Below are 20,354 nucleotides of genomic sequence, written 5' to 3' on the forward strand. Positions count from 1 at the left end.
ATAGATTTTAAATATGTATTTACATGTTTATATTCAAATAAATTTATAGATCAAGCTCTCTACATTAATTTGCTACTAGTTTACCTTATAAATTATATTATGTAAAGTATTTTCAGATTTAAAATTATTTTCACATTTCAAAATATATAGATTTTTTCAGATCTGAAAATTATCAGACAGTGTAGACTTCTAAAGAAGTTTACTAAAGCTTGCAGACTTCATATGAAGTTTACTAAACCATAAAGTTTAAGCAGACTTCATTGGAAGTCTACAAAAATATGACTTTAATTTTTTTTCTATGTTTTTTAATAATTTTATCTTATTTTGCAGGTATTTTCTTCCATAGTTGTTCTCTTCTCCTCCTAGAAATGTAAGGTTTACATCTATAGATTTAAAATATGTGTTCTAGTATTTATATTCAAATAAAGTTACATATTAAAATTCATATTAATATGTCTTTAATTTATAACTATTTTGTCTATTAAATCATATTTTTAAAAGTTTTTTAGATTTAAACTTATTTCATATTTTTAATGTATTATTTTTCAGATCTATTTTTTTGATAGAGTAGACTTCATTTGAAATCTACTTAAAACTTACGGCTGGTAGACTTCAAATGAAGTCTACTAGCCTTGAATTTTAAGCAAATTTCATTAGAAGTTTACTCAAATATGATTTTAATTTTTATCTTATTTTTTAAAATTTTATTTTATTTTGCAGGTATTCTCTTCCAATATTTTCAAATCATCTTCCCAAAAATGTAAGCTTTCCATATATTCATTATAAGATATTTTGTGTTTATAATGAACTAAATTTATAGATTCATACATTATCTTTTTGCTTTGTTACAAGGATGACAAAAAACCATTTTTGAAATATTTTCCAGAACAAAGTATTTTCAAATTTTCTAAATGCACACTTTTAAATATGAAAATTTTCCATTAGTGTAGACTTCAACTAAAGTCTACTAAACAATAACTTTACGTAGACTTAATAAAAAGTCTACTAAAATATGATTTTATTTTTTATCTTATGTTTTTCTCATAACTCTATCTTATTTGGCAGGTACTTTTTCCAAGACTTTATTTGAAGCATCAAGATTATGAAAAATCAAACATACTCAAGAATAATTTTTAATATATTGCTCTGTAATAACTTTCATAATAAAATATTAATTTTTAAATAATTTTTAATGCATAATCTATAAACATTGTATTCATTTTTAGTTGTTTTCACTTGTATGATATTATTAATTTTTTGTTAGATATCAATTTTTTCACAAGATCTAACCAACCAAACAAGTAAAACCACCATAAGCTAAAATAATAACTAACACACATGTGAGAAGAAGAAAATCTATACAAAATTTTCCCAAAAATTTTCAAGAATAATACTAATCAAAACAATTTGCAATAAGTATCAAGTGTATAATTATAACACATTAAATTGTGAAATTCATCCAAGACCATTAAAATTTTACTAACATACACTGTAAAATAATTAAATCATGAAAAAATATGATGAATAATACACAAATACACTTTTAATAGAATTTACGACGTAGACTTCAACTGCAGTCTACATTTGTAGATTTACAAAAACGTCTACACTTATTATTTAACATATAGTCAATCCAAATTTTTTTAGTGTATTGGCGCAGGCTTGATACACAAAGGCGTACAAAGTGTGTCTTAGATAACTCGATCAAGTTCCGTACTTGTCGATTATTCGTGACAGGCATAAGAGGAGTATATTCCTATTCGGAGTCATTTGTTTTAAATGATGTTTGGTAAGGAATAGGTTAGCACCATCTTCTCAATTTTGTTGTCCAGATCATAATCTTCTTGTGTCATTTCAAGAAGTTTACCATGTGTACAGCCATCATGCACAAGGAACATTCTTCAACCTTTCCGATTCTTCATCTTTTTCGAATATTTTGTCACCCAAAATGTCTTTGGCCCATACTTCACACTCGCTCTAAGTTTCCAACCACATCCTTGAACACGACACTTAGCCACATACAGAGTTTTTGTTGTCTTATATGCTGAAAATGTAAAATTATATTCCACAGTCACCGACTTCAGCTTTGAAACAAGCTCAGCCTTACTAGCAAAACTATAAACGAAGACTTAGAAATACGTCTACAATTATTAGCTAACAACATTGTCAAATCAAATGAATTATACCTTCATAATTATAAAAAAAAAATTATTTTCAAAATCACTCAAACCCATTAGGATTAACTAACACACACTGTCAAACAAAAAAACTAGAAAAAATTTAATGAATAATACACAAATTCACATTTTTATAGATTTTTCTATGAAGACTTAATATTTAGTCTCTGAAGATGTTGACGTTCTTTTCAGTTTACAGACGTAGACTGTCAAATAGGTCTACTCTTTGGGTTGGTTTTTGCAATTGACCATTTTACGGGTTGCTTTCTATAGTTGAATAAAAGTTGTAATTTTGTACATGTAGACTTTCATTTCAGTCTACAATTTAAAAAGGTTACTTTTTGCAATTGACCAGAATTCATCCAAGATTTGACTTTCAGAACTAGACTTCATATGCAGTCTACATGTTTGAATTTTTTTGAAAGAGGTTAGTTTTGCAATTGACCAAGTTTGACTTCAAATCAGTAGATTAAAATGAACGTCTACGGGTGTGTAGACTTCTTGTGAAGTCTACTCTCAAATCCGACGGGTTGGTTTTGCATTTGACCAAAATAAAAAAGTAGACTTTATACGCAGTCTACATTTTTTTTTTAAGATAAGAAGACTGCATATGAAGTCTACAATTTAATAAATTTTTGATTGCTTTTTAAACTTTTTGGTCAAACACAAAACTAACCTATTCCACGAAGTCAAAGTTTTGGTCAAATGCAAAACTGACCTTTTATAGACTTTGTTGGCAGTCTACATTTTGTAGACTTCCGTTGAAGTCTATTTTGAAAAGTCAAAAGTTCGGTCAAATGAAAAACTAACCTCTTTTAGGTAGACGTCTTAGTAAGTCTACCGAAAGTTTTATTTTTGTTGTCAAAGGTAAAGACGGAGACTACTGGGGAAGTCTGCGTTAGAAAAAAAATTTGTCTGCTCAATTGCAAAACTAACCCGTGCGTTGACAAATAGACTGCATCGTAAGTCTCCACGGAGGCGTAGACATACAAAACAGTCTACCGTCGCGACACAGATCTGAAAAAGAACGAAAACCATGTAAATAGTTACATTTTTCATGTGTAAAGCTTGTTTCCAACCTTTTCAACCGTCCAAACTCCAAATATGAGCAAAAAGAAGCATCTTTAACGATTCACTAATGAAGAAACTCGAAAATATGAAGTTTGTGATTATGAAAATGATAGTTATGAGAGTTTTTTAGATGGAAATGTAGAGGAGATGAGAGAAAATGAAGTTTTTTGGGTTATAATGAGAAAAAAAGTGGTTGAAAATTGAATTCTAGAGCTTTAGAGCTCAAAAATGGTGGTTCATGGTGGTTGGAAAAATTGATGATGATGGCATTTTTGTAAATAAGAAGAAATGGTTAGGGTGTATTTGATTTTTTGTTAATTTCGAAATTAATAAAAAAATAAATAAAAATGGCAATTTTGTGAATAATTCAAAAACATAAGGATAGTATGGAAATTTTATTGATGAATAGTATGGACAAAAAAAAAAGGGTTGGTTTTGGATTTGACTTGAAAATATGGGTTGGTTTTGAAAAACACCCTTAAATAATTGAACACCGAAGACCGGTTTTACATTTTTTTTCTAGACTTATGCTGACAGCCGTCGGCTTAGTGGAAGAGAAGGGACGGATTTAAAGAACGTTTCTTAAAATTAGACTTGCGCGAAATTAGTTTTCCTCTATATATAAAAAACTGGTAAAAATCTAGATATTTCATAATTTATAATAATACTTAGTTATTAAAATTTAATAAAAATATTATGAAATTTGTATTTATCTATTTAATAATTTAATCGTTAATAAATTCAGATTTAAATAAAATTAATATTTAAGAATAAATATGAATTTAATTAATTAAATAATATGAGTAAAATATTTTAAAAATCTTGTTAGATTAAAAATATAAAATCAAAAATACCAAAGTAGAATAATATTATGCATAAGTGTATTTGATTAAATGGTCTAACTGTACGTAATGATTAAATTATCATAACTCTTAGAAAATCAGTGATACTTTTGTAATATAACAAATATATTTTTATTATTATGATGATTATGTTTTAATAAGATAAATTTAAAAAATAATTATTTCATAATATTTGTAATTGCGGGGACCATATAGCGCGTGGGGTCTACTCGTTGTTGACGGTGAGGGGTGAGAAGGTGCTCTATATCCAACTGTTTACCTATAGCCAAATGGTCCCCTTCCTGCTTCACAAAAAAATAATAAAGAAATAATAAAAATAATTTAGTTTTTCTTAATTTAATCTGACAAAAAAAATTCATGAAATATTTTCAAAATTCAATGTCTATAATATCTGACAAAAGGAAAACCTTAAATATTTACATTTTTTTTTTTTGCTAAAGTGTAAATATCATTAAGAACTTAATGAAGATTCGGTTACAAGTGATTGAAACCAATAATTGCTTTTCAGCCGATCAGGTTTAAGGAGTCGCAAAAAGTTTAAAAAAACCCCAAAGAACCTAAGAAATTAACATCAAACAACCAATAGATGGCTTGAAGTTAATAACACATTGTAGCACAAAGACAACCAAATTGAGCTCCCATACCAAAACGCTTCTTGATCTACTGGTTTGACACAGCGAGCAAGAGAATAACCTGAAGGCGAGCTCGATCGAACCTCACCGAAGTGGCTCCTAGCATCTGAATAACCTGAAGGCGAGCGCCTGGCTCACGCCCCGGAGCTCCGCTGGAGGAGGACGTCGACAGAGCAAAACCCAAGTTAACACAGAAGAAAGCAAGAACGTAAACCTCCACTCCCACCGCTAAAGATGAAGAGCACGGTCAAGTGCAGACGGTAATTTCAGCCCCTCAATCCGCTCCGCGACACGGAAATTGCGGCAGAGAGAGCAGGTTCCATATCAGCTAACTGCCGGGAGCTTTGGAACAGGAAATGAAGCACAAAAAGAGTATGGTACTCTTTTAAGCAGGTGACCTGATGGCAAAAAGAAAGCTTCGCCATTTCCGCAATAGACGTCGACATCAAGGGTTGTCCTCAAGACCCCAGTAGTAGACGATGGGAGCAGAGACGAGAAGCCAACCTTTCGCTGAGGTACACCATGGAAATTGTCATTTGAGCTAAAGAAACAGAGGTCCTCGGTGGTGCGCCTCACAAACCACCCTTCACTCAGAGAGAGGAGGAGCTCTACGCAGATCCTGGAAACTAACTTCTAGAATGGACCGGCTGGGCGAGACGACGGAGCAGAAGCGAGACGTCAGCGACGCATCGAAGCTTCTTGCAGTTCTCGGATCTCAGATCTGACCCAGATCCAAGCGCAATCGAAGACTAGAAGCAGATCCAGGACTCCCAGAGCCATCTGCTTCTAGTCTAGTGATTGAATTAGTATTTGAACTAAAATAAGTTTGAACGCAATTGTACGTACATGTGCAGATTGTCTAGTGAAACATGTAAAATTGTAAGTTCATAGCTTTTGCAAGAGGAAAGTTTTGTTCCGTAAATTTAATAATATAATGCTTTGTTGTAAAAAAAACTAGCATGTCTTTGTAAATAAGAGATGCAATAAGGGAAATAATAGAAGGTGACTAAACAATATGCTTTACCTTTGGATCATCGTAACTGAGAGGCTTATTTTATATACATCGTTTACTCCTTTCAATGGAAGCTAGTATGTCATTTTCAAAACCTTTTGATCCTTCTTCTTTCTTTTTCTTTAAAGCTGAACACATCTAACACAATTTCACACAAGGTACAACGAAAAATAAAATAAATTTGGGAGTAATATTCGGTCACTAAATTCATAAGTAAGATATTGTACTTTAGTTACGAGAATCATTTAATAGCAAAAGCGCGTAAATGTTCTCTGTAAGATACTGTTTTGCTTACTATGCAACAGTAGATGCATGATATATACTTTTGTCCAAAAAGATGCATAATATTAAAACAATGTAGACAGATTTGTATATTTTAGGATGCTCATGAGGAATAATATTTATTTGCGAAAAATATTCTGAGTTTATGATTATAGGATCAAGTTAACTTAGAATGTCAAATAATAAAAAAGAAGTTAACATTGTTTTGATTTATAATAAGTACAGTCTCATCACTCAAGTCATGCACATATTCCTCAGTGTCATGTTCCTCCGCCTAGTTCTTATGAATATGCATGGGTAAAATAAATCAGTGAATTGGCAACTCATATTCTCGTTATCATCCAGGGAATCCTCTAGGATTCTTCTTTCTCTGATCCAGTCGAAGTGTTCCTTTTGATTCGCGCTTCCCGAGTGATGTATCAATGGGCACGAACATCACCATTTAAATGCAAAACCGATTTGAGAAACAACCAATATCAAGCAATGTTTCATTTGGTTACATCATATATATAGATATACTAATCCACATATAGGAGCAAGAGCTGTCTAAGTTTTACTAGCCGATTCAACTATTAGAGAGTATATTTACAAGACTTTAATCTGTATAATGTGTGTATGCGTTGAAATGAAAGAAAATAAAATGTATAGATATCTCAGTTAATTTGCCGACAGTGGGGGAACATATAAGATTTGTCAGACGAATTAGTTCACAAATTCAAATTTGTGAGGTAGAGATGGAGAGGAAGGGTAGCTAACTGACAAAATTTTCAATTAAACATTGTAGATAATCTATACAGATCAGAGGCATTAACTAATGTAACTTGATGGGTTTAAACGACAGTACTCACACATACATATACCATTAATTGTCATTAAGTTACACTGGCTTATTACCACTCAATATTTGCATGCAGCATCTAGACATGTTAAATACGCATACACAGACTATAATATCAGAGCATTAAATCATGCCATTTGAGCTTTAACAAAAAAAAGTTGAATGTATGATACATTTTTGTGTGAACTGTGTACACAGAGACTAGAGATAACATTTCAAAAAAAAAATCTTAATATCCAACAACCCAAAAAATATCTTTGATACAAAACCCCTACTTAATCAATAAGCCGAAGGTACAACGGACCTTGATGAAACCTACCTATTGCCGAAAATCATGTAATAGTCCAACATGAAAATAAACTTAAGTAGCTTTCACAATCGGTGGAAATAGTAGAGCCAGCAAGAGGAACGACAAAACTATTGATGTTAAATGTTATAACTAGTACAAGTCCATAAACAAGTAAAGTTAGGGGATGTGAAAAGAGGGTAAAGATAAGTGTTGAGTCAAAGGAGGTATGTAGAAGTCAAGAGCAATAAGACATTACATGTTCTTCAAGTTAAGACCCTCCAAATAAGACTGTTCTCCCTGGAAAGTGGACCACCAAAAATAGAGAAAAGCAAAGAGAAGTGAGTGTTTTCATTAATGTTCAATTCTTTAAGGGAATGGACCACTCCTCCACTCTCTTCTTCTTTCACTCTCGATGCTTCTGTCTTTGGCCATACCATACCACACTCACATTGCTTGCTTACTTTTGGTCATGAATTTGACAAATTTGAGTATCTAAGGTCATTTTCTCCACCTAAAATCGGAAAGAGGCAAAGCAATAATCTATTGCTGAAATACATACAGCTGGTTCTAAATTTGCAGCCCATAACTTTTATAAAGAAAAATGATAAGCAGCTAATGGTCCTCACAGTCTATGATGGGTAGTTCTATACTTAAATGACACATCCTGGTTTCTTCTATCCACAGTTACTACGACGATGCAACTTATAATAGTGTCACCTCTAATCTCAGGATTAACCAAGATAATATTTTCATTGGTGAGGTTGATCACTTCACGGCAGTAATGAGCGAGGACTAGGGGGAAAGGAGATGGGCGGATTTAAGATGTTTGACTGTGTGTAACAATTAGTGGGCTTGGCCCATTTAAGGCGTAATGATTTCGTCTGTGATGTATCCCACCAATTCATCTAAGTCTAACGAAACACACGAAAATTTATTTCCGCCACAAGCTCGACCACCACAATTAACACTATAAATTATTAAATTTAGCCGGCTGGTTATTTCTATCCAAGATGGGCCCGCGATGACTTGCATATCATTTTTAGTAAACTGTAATCAAAATAAAGATATAACATTCATTTCATGAAATCTGAAAGAATAAGACTATCTAACGACAAAGTCAAGAGTTTATTCTTCCACATTCAACCATTTAGATATTCAACATTGTTCCAAAACATACACCACATGGCCTACTGTATCCAATTTCCTCTTCCAGGTACACTGTATTCAATTCTTGTATTTGCATATACACAGACAATATTATATAATTAACAAAAGATATAGCTGTTTATAAACATAGATAATATTTGCCACGTCTCACAAACATTTTTTTTTTTTGAGAAAGCGTCTCACAAACATTCTAACATATATTTCTCAAAATCACTAAATATTTCTGAGGTTATTTTTGTGGTTAGCATATAGAAGGAATTTGTCAGTAGGAAACAAAGAACTTCAACGGATGAAGCGCTACGGAGGGAACAAATTAAAGACCCCCATGGAGTGCGGTGAATTGGAATCACAAAAAGTCTCTTTCCTTTTGAAGTCAAATGTAACATTCACTTGCCCTCACTCTGCTCTAAAACCGCGTCCAATTTATTGTTTTTTCCATTTTCGAAATGATAAAATTTGAAAATTTGTCAACATAGATTAGATTTTTTGTACCAAGAACATAAAGATGCATAGATACACCAAAAAATACTGCATGTGTGTATGCAAGCTGAGGAACAAAGTCTCTCACTGAAACGTCCATCCATGTTAAATAAGCTTCATCCATAATGTTTAAATTTACATTTGTTCTCTAGAATATTAGTTTTCTTGTGACCTTTTATCAAGGATTCAATGGACCCTCCTTATTTCCATGTGACGGAGTGTGGAATGGGACGAGAGAATGGCGGTCTTTCATGTGGATGTTATTATCTCAAAATTACCTAAAAAATTAAATTATTTCATGATTACCTACAAAATTTATATTATTTATATGGTTAATTTGTTTATCAATTTCTTTCTGCAGTTATAAAAATAAATAGTAATCACATTTTTTCATTCTAACTTAAACCATCACTTTTGTAAACATGACAAAAGCGTATTCCATCCAATACAGATTCAGTTTTTTACCCCTTCTTAAACACCCAGCTGATATAGTAATATGATTTTCTTATGTCAAGATATCTCATAGGAGATGAAGGCAAAGAAACACATGTAATATTGGATTTGAATTATAAAGAACTGTTTTACATCAATTCCTTGAAAATTAATTTCATTTACATCATTTCCTCATAAAAGAATACTTGGAAAAGTATTATATGCGTGTGACTATTTACAGCGTATTGATAATAAAGTAATTTTTACTTATTATATAGATATATATATAGATTGATTTTGGTAATATAGTTTACAGCTGAATGAAGAAAAAGACATGAATCACAATCAAGTGATCAACTCATTTCTTCACCCATGTTTTATATATACATGTCGTAGTAGGTCCCATGTCACGCGTTTACGCCCTAGGCCCCATATATTTATTCATAATACTTGTCTGATTTTCCCATAATTTTGTATGTAGTCCCAAACAACCTAATTTCTTATGTTCGAGTTTCTCTCTCTCTCCAATGTCGACAAAACCAAATAAAGATATGTAACATGATTCACCAAACATATGATCACCCTCTGTTAAATATAAGTGTTTATTAGTGCATATATATTCATAAAGTTTTGCTTAATAGGCTTTTTTGAACGAACTACTTGATTACTTGATAAAACCAGAGTTGGAGGGTAACTCTGGTTAGACTAGGAGTTTATTCGGGGGGTGAAAATTTCCCGTTTTCAATAAGCCAGCATGAAAATTCGTAAGAATCTATTTGAATTTGAACATTATTTTATCCTGTTTTTGTTCATGCCATGCATTTGGAGAATATATATATATATATATATATATATATATGTATATATTTTTTATCAAACATTTGGAGAAGAATAATGAATCATATTTCTCTTTCGGAAGTATGGAGCTCGAAACTTAGAAGCATAACCACACTACTCACACGTGCCGAGATAGTAGCTAACTGACAAAATTATTAATGCAACTTAAAAAACATTCTTTGCTAGAGCTTCCCATTCCCACATGATTTACTTCATTATATAATTGACCTATACAAATCAAACCACTTAAAGTGAAGAATCAGTTAGTCAAAACGTTATATTACACCTATTAATTACTACTAGATTTTAATCTGCACATCCGTGCGGGTAACATTTCATTTGTATAAAATAATATAAAATTTTATATTATTTTGTATATAATAATTTATAATAATATAGTGTTGTCATTTTAAAAATAACTTAATAGATAATATATAGTTCTAAATATTAAAATTTAACATATGTTAACAATTTTATTTTTTGTAAAAATTATTACATAATTTATGAAATTAATCATTTTAAATGGTGAATGATATTTTAGTCACTTTAAATGGTGAATGATATTTTATATTTATCTTAATGAAAATATTTTTCAAAATATATTGGTTTACCAATTCAACATAATTTTAATATGTTTGCACAAAAAACATAATTTTAATATGTAATTCATTAATTACTTCTATTTTAATATAATATAGAATATACATATAAAATTTATAAAATTAGCATTAATTTCATTATTTTGTTTATAATAAAAATTTAATTAAAATTATTGTTTATAATAAAAATTTAATTAAAATTAATTTATAATAATATTATACTACTAATTGTGAAATTAATCAGTGCATTAATTAAAAGAATATTTAATTTTTTTTAAAAAAAAATTAGTTTTTTTCTCAACATATTTTGTTATTCCTAAAACTAAAATTTAAAATTATAAATAAAATGGATTTTTTATTAATATCCTTATAGTTATTTAGGAATGTTATACATTAGATAAACTAATGTAAACAATAAAAAAAATATTTGAATATATGGACCTAAACTTCTAGTATGACTATTTTGTAGTAGATAAAAATGGTATTTTTTTTTTAATAGATAAGATTATTTGTTGATTGTATTTGTAGTTAATGAAGTTACAGAAGTACTACGTTATTAGTTATTACTTTAAAGATATGTATACTAAAAAGTAAGTATATAGATTTTAGTATATGCATCTTTAATATAAATGGTATATATACAAGCTATGTGATATATACAACAATCAAGCTAAATGTTTTACTAAAGCGAGTGGAAACTATTTCGTAATCTCTTTAGTTTGTGTATTCAATGTTACGTTAATTTTTGAACAATTATATACTATTGTTTTTTTGGTAGATACACAACTATGTCTTATGCATGGCATAAGTTGCCTCGTAATCAAAGGGTAAGAAATCCAAATCATGTATTACGAAAATATTCGCGAATATCTTTGCGTACATTATTATACTCCTTCATCTTATTACCGACGTCAACGTGGATGCAAATATAACAGACTTCACAACTCTATTTCAACACCCATCTCTGTTACCTTTAAGAAGATTGACTGGGTAACCTAGCAAAATCTCTTTGACTCAGTGGCTGAAGCATGAGTATATTCAGATTTATCAGAATTTTGGTAGTCCTGCTCTGTATTTATTTATTTTTGGCAGAGGAAGACTAGTTTGTTCTTCTCTTTTGTTTGTAAACAAACCTTCACATTTTCTAATTAAAATCTAATACTTAGTGAACAAAAAAATATAATACCAACTGTCAACTGATTAGTTCTTATGGTTAAAAATTATCAACCATTAGGGTATAGTTTAATAGAAAAGTTAGTGACCTTTTAGTGGTTTTTGACACCATAATTGCGGTCTAAGATTCTTCCATCAATTTGTTACTCGATTGACACCAGTAAGGCAATTAATCTTGGCAGTTGTCATTTTGATGGATCCATTCTAACAGCACATTATTTTGCCCAAAATTATTACCTTTTATTCCAATTACTATTGACTCTAAAAGGATATATTGCTTCAATTGGAAAATAAGTCGTGCGACTGAATATGGTTTACATACTTTTTTTCTTTATTTATTTTATGAGTCAGTTAATTTAATTTGTGTTACAAAAGTTTGTAAAACAAGAGATAGAATGACAAAAGAACATCCATATATATGAGAATCCATGCATAGACGAAAGTGGTAGAATGTTATCATATACTAATAATAAATTTTATATATCGTATATAATGAACAATATTATTCCTTTTCAATATAACAATATTCGACTATCATTTAGTACACTCTAAACTCAGAAAATCATGGGAATCATAAAACATGAATGTTTGTTTCAATAATGACCTAAAATAATAAAAAGATGATAGTCGAAAATGTGTTTGGTGTTTGATTGAGTCATTATCGAAGCCTCACATGGGCGAAGAATGGTGATGAAAGAGCCCCGCTATTCACCAAACTGTATTCCTTTTTTGTTTCCAATTATTATTTTTATTATTAAGTAGTTGGGGAAAAATCTAGAAAAAATTGGAAGTATCTATGATATACAGTCATGTTGTGGATGATCAAACCCATGTGACAGTTGGTTTGAAGTTTCACCACAGCCAAAATCTTGGATCCAACTTGTCCCCTTTGGAAAATAAATTGAGGAAACTCATATATATAGACAGGACAGTTAGTAAATTTATAGCTAACGAAATATTCACTCATAATCTAGGATATACGTAACTTAGAGCTTTTATATTATAAGATTTGGATATTTTATAAATGAAAATATTTATTAAATTAACATTGAAACATTGAAAATTTAACTCAATTATTTGAGATACTCTTAAATAAAGTTTTAAAAATATTAAATACTTAGTAAATAAAATGTTTTTTTTTTTAGTAAATAAAATGTTAGATACACTTATATTGAAATCCTCCAATTAAAATATGTTTATTGATAAGTCTTATATATTAAACTTGTGATATAGTTGTTTGTTGATAAGTCTTATTCTATTTTAAATGAAATTACGATAGTACTTTCTAAAACATCGTTTGGGAAAAAAATTTCGCTACATATATACAGTTTGGCATGTGTTTAATCCAAATTTAGTTAGGTCAAATGAAATGGAACTAAACTCGATTGTGGGTTCTTCAAAGATGTTTTATTGATCAGTATGAGATAGCAAACATGATTACAAAGAGATTAAAGAAAAGAAATAAGGTAGAAGCTTTGTTGGAAACGCCGACGAGAATACAAAGATGCTCGATCGGTTGTAAAATCCTAAACCTTACCGTCAATGTTTTAGTGTCTATTTGCGGATCCTCTTCTCTTTCCTTTGTCTCGTCTTGTTATAGTCTCAGATCGTCTATCCTTCGTTCGCCCTAAGACTAGTTCGCCCTAGAGGCCAAGGTCTGATTCCGTGTTTGATGGGCTTTTGAATCGAACATGTTTGTTGAACCGATGTTGACCTGGTCAGTCGATCGACCGTGAAGCTAAACCGATCGATCCGTTAGCCGAGCTGATCGTTGACTGGGTTCTTAGTGTTAATGGACCGAATCCTGTTGTTTAATGGACCTTGTGGAGGAATGGAAATTGATCTTCAACAGCATGTAAGCTATTAATATCCACTAAAACTATACAATATCTGAGAGTAATGGATAACCCATTGTCTCATGTCGCTGCAACTACGAATACAACAAATGAATTTTTTTTTTTTTGGACAAATACAACAAATGAGTTTAAAACTAAGGAATCAGCATATATAGATCTCTCTGTCTGTTACAAAAAAAAAGGATCTCTCTCTCTCACACATCAAACAAAATCAATGAGATTTTTTGGGTCGTATTGGTAACGGTATGGGTCCCATTTAGAACCAAATTGATCGCCAGTTAAGTAGCCAAAGAAAATATAACACAAAAACATATATTTCTCTCTTTCTCTCTCATAAAGCCAACACTACTTATAGCCAACCTTCACTCTTTCACTTCCATCATTCCTTTTCATCACTTTCCTCTTTACATATTTCCACAAACACTCTGATAGACACACTCTAACTACTAATGGCACGACCACAACAACGTTTCCGAGGCGTGAGGCAGAGACATTGGGGCTCTTGGGTCTCAGAAATTCGTCACCCGCTCTTGTAAGCAATGTTTTTAAAACCGAACCGGTAGCTGTATTACCAAAATTACCAAAACAGCATCTCTTTATGCATTCTTGACTAATTAACCAAGTGGTGTGGCTAATTTGTTTTATTTATTTATTTCAGGAAAACGAGAATCTGGCTCGGAACGTTTGAGACTGCCGAGGATGCGGCAAGGGCCTACGACGAGGCGGCGAGGCTAATGTGTGGCCCGAGAGCTCGTACTAATTTCCCTTACAACCCCAACGCCATTCCTTCTCCCTCTTCCAAGCTCCTCTCCGCTACTCTCACCGCTAAACTCCACAAATGCTACATGGCTTCTCTTCAGATGACCAAACAGTCACAAACACAAACGCAGAACACGAGACTACTGCCGTTATCCTTACCGGACACTCACGGCGTTAACAATGTCACTTTGGACGGTGGAACTCAGTATAACACGGGAGGAGGAGTAACAGAGATGAAGTGTGAAGATGGAAACGCCAATCTGAAACAGAACTTCAGGCCATTAGAGGAAGATCATATCGAGCAAATGATCGAGGAGCTGCTTCATTACGGTTCCATTGAGTTTTGCTCTGTTTTACCTAGTCAGTCGCTGTGAGAAACAGCCATGTCGCTTTAGTAAAGAAGCTAATGTTCTGTTTCTGAAAGCATACTATTTCCTGAAGTTATTTAGCATACTATTTTTTTCCTTCCAAATACGGTGTCGTATAGTGAGTACTAGTGATGAGTACTAACCAATTTCAAGACATTTTGATCTGAATTGGCCTCTTGGAAATACTCATTCTAGTTTCTACAAAGAGCAATCGATCATAAGCTCTGTAACGTATAGTAAATTTTATGATATGAAAAATGTTATCATTTTCTTTGCATCATTTTCTCCTTGTAAGAAAACTAAATAAAAATTTAGTGCAATTCTATCAAATAGACAATTTTTAAGTTTCTGTCACAAAAAAAATCTTCCAATGAAGAAAATGATCAAAATAAATTTTATTAAATAGTAAAATACTATTATACTTTAAATAGATGAAATTTTTTTATAGTTCTGAATTATATGTTTTCAAATTCGATTTTTTTTTTATAAATTCTTATTTTTCATTCAAATTTTCTTTTTGAAACTCAAAAATACTTTTTGAAACTATTTTTCAAATTTTTATTTTAAAACTTCTAATATTTTTTTTGTATTTCTAAAATTTATAAGTCCACCACTTGACTTCCAACCATAAGGTCTAGATTAGTTAACCGTAAGAGTATAAGTGTATATTTACTTATTTAATAAAATATTTTGGTCATTTTGATCTTTAGAAGATATATTTGTGACAAAAAAAAAACTTTTTTAGGCTATCCAATGGTATTTCTCTAAAATTTAAACCAATGTCTAAAATTTAATTGGATCATGAGAATTATGTTTTACATGTGTTCGTGTGTGAATAAGTGGGGATTTTATGTAGTGAAAAGATACAACATTTGGGAAAAAAGATATCAAACGAAGAAGAGCGACTCAGAGACAGAGAGTTTGTAAAAAGGGTTTGAAATCTTTGTTCTTTTTGTTTCATGCATGTTCTCATTTTTTTCAACGGTGGGCCTTAATTAACGTACGCAACCGCAATCACTGCTTTATCAACGTTTTGGAATATTTTGTTTTGTTTGGTTTTTCACAAACAAACTTGTTTCCCTTACCGATTTGAAATGGACGTACGCAACCGCAATCAAGGATCTGTGATGTTTTACGGATGCTTGCGAATCAACGATTCAGACCATGAAACAGCTATAACCAGGCTATACTTTTCTTTCTAAATTAATTTTAAATTTTAGAAATAATTTAAATCTCTATACACCACCAAAAAGAAGATAGACTCATGAAAAAGACGTCATCTAGGAGGTGCGAAAGCCGACAGTCCATGTAATATGATATGCTTTTATGATTATGAAAAATATATTTAGTGAGATAAAAATGTTTTTACAAAGGGAAAAAGATATCATATTTTACACAAGTCTAATAGATAATAAATAATAATTCACAAAATCATTATACAAACGGCAAAAGGGTATTTGTCTCAATTATGTTTTTTTTTTGCTATTTATTTCTTCAAATTAACTCGTCTTTTTCACAACAATAACCATACTACATCAGTTAAAAAAGAATTTTACGCAGGCCTTATATATAATCCGGTAGTTTCTCCACTCCGATTGATGGATTCCTCTTGCATGCATATACACGTTATCAGTTGTTAACAACAAGCCAAAACAAAAAAAAAACCTTTTTTTTTTAGTTAAGTAGATGATAATTCCGTATGGTTAATCAACTCGTTGTGATATAACCACTACACATGCAACAAAAAAAAAACACTACACATGCAATGCGTCTAAATTTCAGCACACAAATGATTCGATGTTAGGAATGATATGGATCTAAAGATTTCTTGTCCCTTTATTTTCATGCATGGATAATAAACTACAAAACTTATAATTCTCAAAATAATTAAAAGTAAATTACGCAAGTTATACATACATAATATTCCATAAAGTATAAGGATCAAAATAATGACTTCATGAGCTTTTGGCTTAGACTCGATGAGATTTTCCTTTCATATTTGTATGCATATCTATACTATTATTTATGAAGTGATTTAGCTTATTTGTCATGATTTTAGGTAATTTTATTTATTTGTCATGTTTTAATTAGGTTTAATCTTAGTCATGTTTTAATTAGGCTTAAGCTGAGTCATTAATTTATTAATAATTTTTAGTTGAGTCCATAATTTATTAATTTAAATAATATAACTATAAAATATGTAATTAGGTGTATAATTATTTTGATTTTGCTTATTTGTCATGTTTTCCATAATTTTAGTCAATGTTGCTTATTTGTCATGTTTTTATTAGGTTTTAGCTTAGTCATTGATTTATTAATAATTTTTAGCTTAATTATTAATTTATTAGTTTAAAAAAATATCCGTAATGAATTTTATATATAATTAAAAACGAATTTTGATTTGATAATATTTAAATCTATATGTTATATTAACATTCTTATTTTCTTATTTATCATATTTTATTAGGTTTTAAGCCTTTATATAAGTCATTGATTTATTATTAGTTTTTAACTGAGTATTTATTAATTGAGAAAAAGACCAAAATAGCACTAAATCAAGTTTTTGTTCCCAAACTAACACTCAATGCCAAAAGTCACAAAAATAGCACTCAAGGGGTGGGGTTTAGGGTATAGAATTTAGGGTTTAGGGTTTAGAGTTTAGGTTTTAGGGTTTAGAGTTGAGAAGTGAGATTTTGGGGATAAGATTTCAAATTTAAAAAAATAAAAAATTTAAATTTTTCAAAAGATAAAATGCTATTTTGGTCATTTTAGTTTTTGAGTGCTATTTTTGTGATATAAACTTAGAAAGGTGCTATTTTGGAGATTTGCCCTTATTAATTTTCACAAAACCCGTAATGAATTTTATATATAATAAAACACGAATTTATTTTAATAATATTAAATTTATATGTTATATTAAATAATTTTTATAAACTAAGATAATAAAATTGTGAAAATATATTTAAAAATTAAGAATTTTTATATATGTTGTGTTACTATCTGAAAACAATATTTCTTCAATTATAAAGTTAAAAAACTAAGATATAAAACAATTTATAATTAAATATTAGTCAAACAAAAATATTTATATAAAGATATTTTCTAAACTATTTCTAATATATGAGTGTTTTAAAACTTTTAACACAATAATAAGTACATAGTTTGATGAACGTTTTTTTTTACATATATAAATAATTTGATGTTTTATTTAACTATATAAAATCATAAATAATAGCTTAACTTTTGGTTGAGTTCAAAACAAATTTTCTTGCTTTTACATTAAACCAATTTAGGTTTAATCCGTGAAACACTATAGCTTCAGTTGGTGACCACTAAAAGAATGAAAAAAATGAACAAAAGAAAAAATAAAATTTTATTTGAGGAATTGAAAAAATTAAAAAATATGAAATTTTGTTCAATTTATTCCTTATCAAAATTGCATAGGGAAAATTTTCCTTATAAATTCATTCTTCCATGATAAATTTAGAAGAAAAAAACAATAATTTGACTAAAATTTCAACATACATGATATAAATTCTGAGGAACAAAAAATTCACTATAATGTTTTTCCTTCAACATGTTCACCAATTAGAATATAATGCATATTGATGGATTAATAAAACATAAAATAATTATTCGTCAAAATGATTATGTCCGTATGTGCAGACAAAACACCTAGTTATTCAAATATTTGTATGCATATTATTCAAATATGAAAAACTAGTAGATAAGAGTCATTCTTTGATTTGTAATTAAATTATAACATATTATACCCAAAAGGTGTATGTTATATGGGAGAATCGGTAAAATAATTTTCTATAAAAATGTTCTTTGACGATGTGACAAAAGCCTATTATTTATAAGGTTGACGAAAAAAGGACAGAAAATCAATGCTAATTTATCTCACATGCTACAATGGTAAGTCAAAAGCAATTTAATTTGTTCTTTAAAACATTTATTAATATGTTTCAAACTATTTAACATTAGACTGTTGTACGCATGTATGCTTATACGGTATAACAATATACAACGTATTACTCTCTGAAATCCATCCACTAAATACAGATATGGGACAACATTTGTCTAACAACATTATTGAGATAGATTGGAATCTGAACGTGATATTATTTTTTGGATTGATGTCTTTATCGAATGGCACTTATAATGATTATTCTACCTGTATGGAATTTGATTGTTTCCCCATAAGCTTTTAAAAAGAAAGTAAATGAATAAAAACAGGGAATTATAAAGTGTAGTTTTATTCTTATTATTTTGTTTTATTAAAAGCATTTTGAAGCAGCAAAGGTTAGATTTAAAGTAATGGCATGCTTGTGAGTTCATCATCATTACTTCTTTGAACTTATGTGACGACCCTTTTTCATTTGAGGAAAGGCTTTCTTCTTGTCCCAATAAAATTTCACTGCACTCACCAAAAAAGAATAAATAGGTAAAAAAATAGACACTCAGATTTATAAGAATAATAACATCTCTTAATTGATCCCCGATAAATTGGTAATTAAATTTACAACTAATGAAACAATTTTTTTTTTTGATAAAATAAAAAGTGTTTTCACCTCTTTGCCGGGAACCCAAGCATTGTAAATAGTCCCTCCCACCGTGAGTTGAACCCAAGTGGCGGAAGTTACAGCCGCAACTCCTTTACCACTAGGCCAACTCAACGTTGGTTGAAACAATTCGATCACAAAAATAACTAGTGAAACAATTAATCTATTTATCATTAAAAATATATAGGCGTTGCACAAAAGTTATGAACTTTTTACCAAAAGAAATTTATGTACATACGTGCAAAAACTTTAAATTTGTTTCCCATTAATCTTTTCGGGCTTAGCTGAAGTTTTTGTGAGATTACTCAGTTTCTTGCTAATGAAATTCAGCCGACAAAAAAATTATTAGCTGACATTTACTTTAACCTTCATAGCTAGAGAAACATTTTAATAATGCCAAAGTTTGTTGGCATTCGAAACGAACAAACTTATGGAAACTGAAATTATGCTTAACAATCTAGGTAAATATATTTAGTCACAGAATCATATATAATTTTGAATCCGAAATGAAATTGATTTCGACATAAGGGAAGACATACCAATGACCTATTTTCTTCTGGACAGTATTTTTAATCTAGGTATATATGATTGACAGGTAAATTTTTAAGTTTTATATAAGTAAGTAATCTTTTTATTTACAGGTACAAACAAAAAGCGTGGCAATGAGAAGATCTATCAAAAGTGCTTGACAACTAGTTTACCACAACCTCTACCCCGATGAATCTTTTGGGTGAGAGATACATTCATAGATAACACATGAAAATACGTTCGTTTATTTTTGTATATATATGTTAATAGAAAATAAAATAAGAAATAAGGAAGAAAGTGGTCAAAGACAATAATGGAGAAGAGAATGATGGTGTTGAGTAATGTAGAATCTCATGTGAAGTTGTTGGTTTCGAAAACGATCAAAACATGGCCTTATGTGGTGAAACTCCTTTTCAGTATTTTAAC

The 20,354-nt window shown here is 30.0% G+C and overlaps 1 protein-coding gene across 1 annotated transcript; it reads left to right on the forward strand.

The window, feature by feature from the left end:
* The first annotated feature begins 14,017 nt into the window (after window positions 1-14,017).
* On the forward strand, window positions 14,018-15,115 carry LOC106425445 (ethylene-responsive transcription factor ERF003). Its single transcript, XM_013866183.3, has 2 exons — window positions 14,018-14,240; window positions 14,367-15,115. The coding sequence occupies exons 1-2, from the start codon at window positions 14,158-14,160 to the stop codon at window positions 14,839-14,841; spliced, it is 558 nt and encodes a 185-aa protein (XP_013721637.1). The 5' UTR covers window positions 14,018-14,157; the 3' UTR covers window positions 14,842-15,115.
* Window positions 15,116-20,354: the final 5,239 nt, after the last annotated feature.

This window comes from Brassica napus, chromosome A2, assembly GCF_020379485.1.
Source record: "Brassica napus cultivar Da-Ae chromosome A2, Da-Ae, whole genome shotgun sequence".
Lineage (NCBI taxonomy): Eukaryota > Viridiplantae > Streptophyta > Magnoliopsida > Brassicales > Brassicaceae > Brassica > Brassica napus.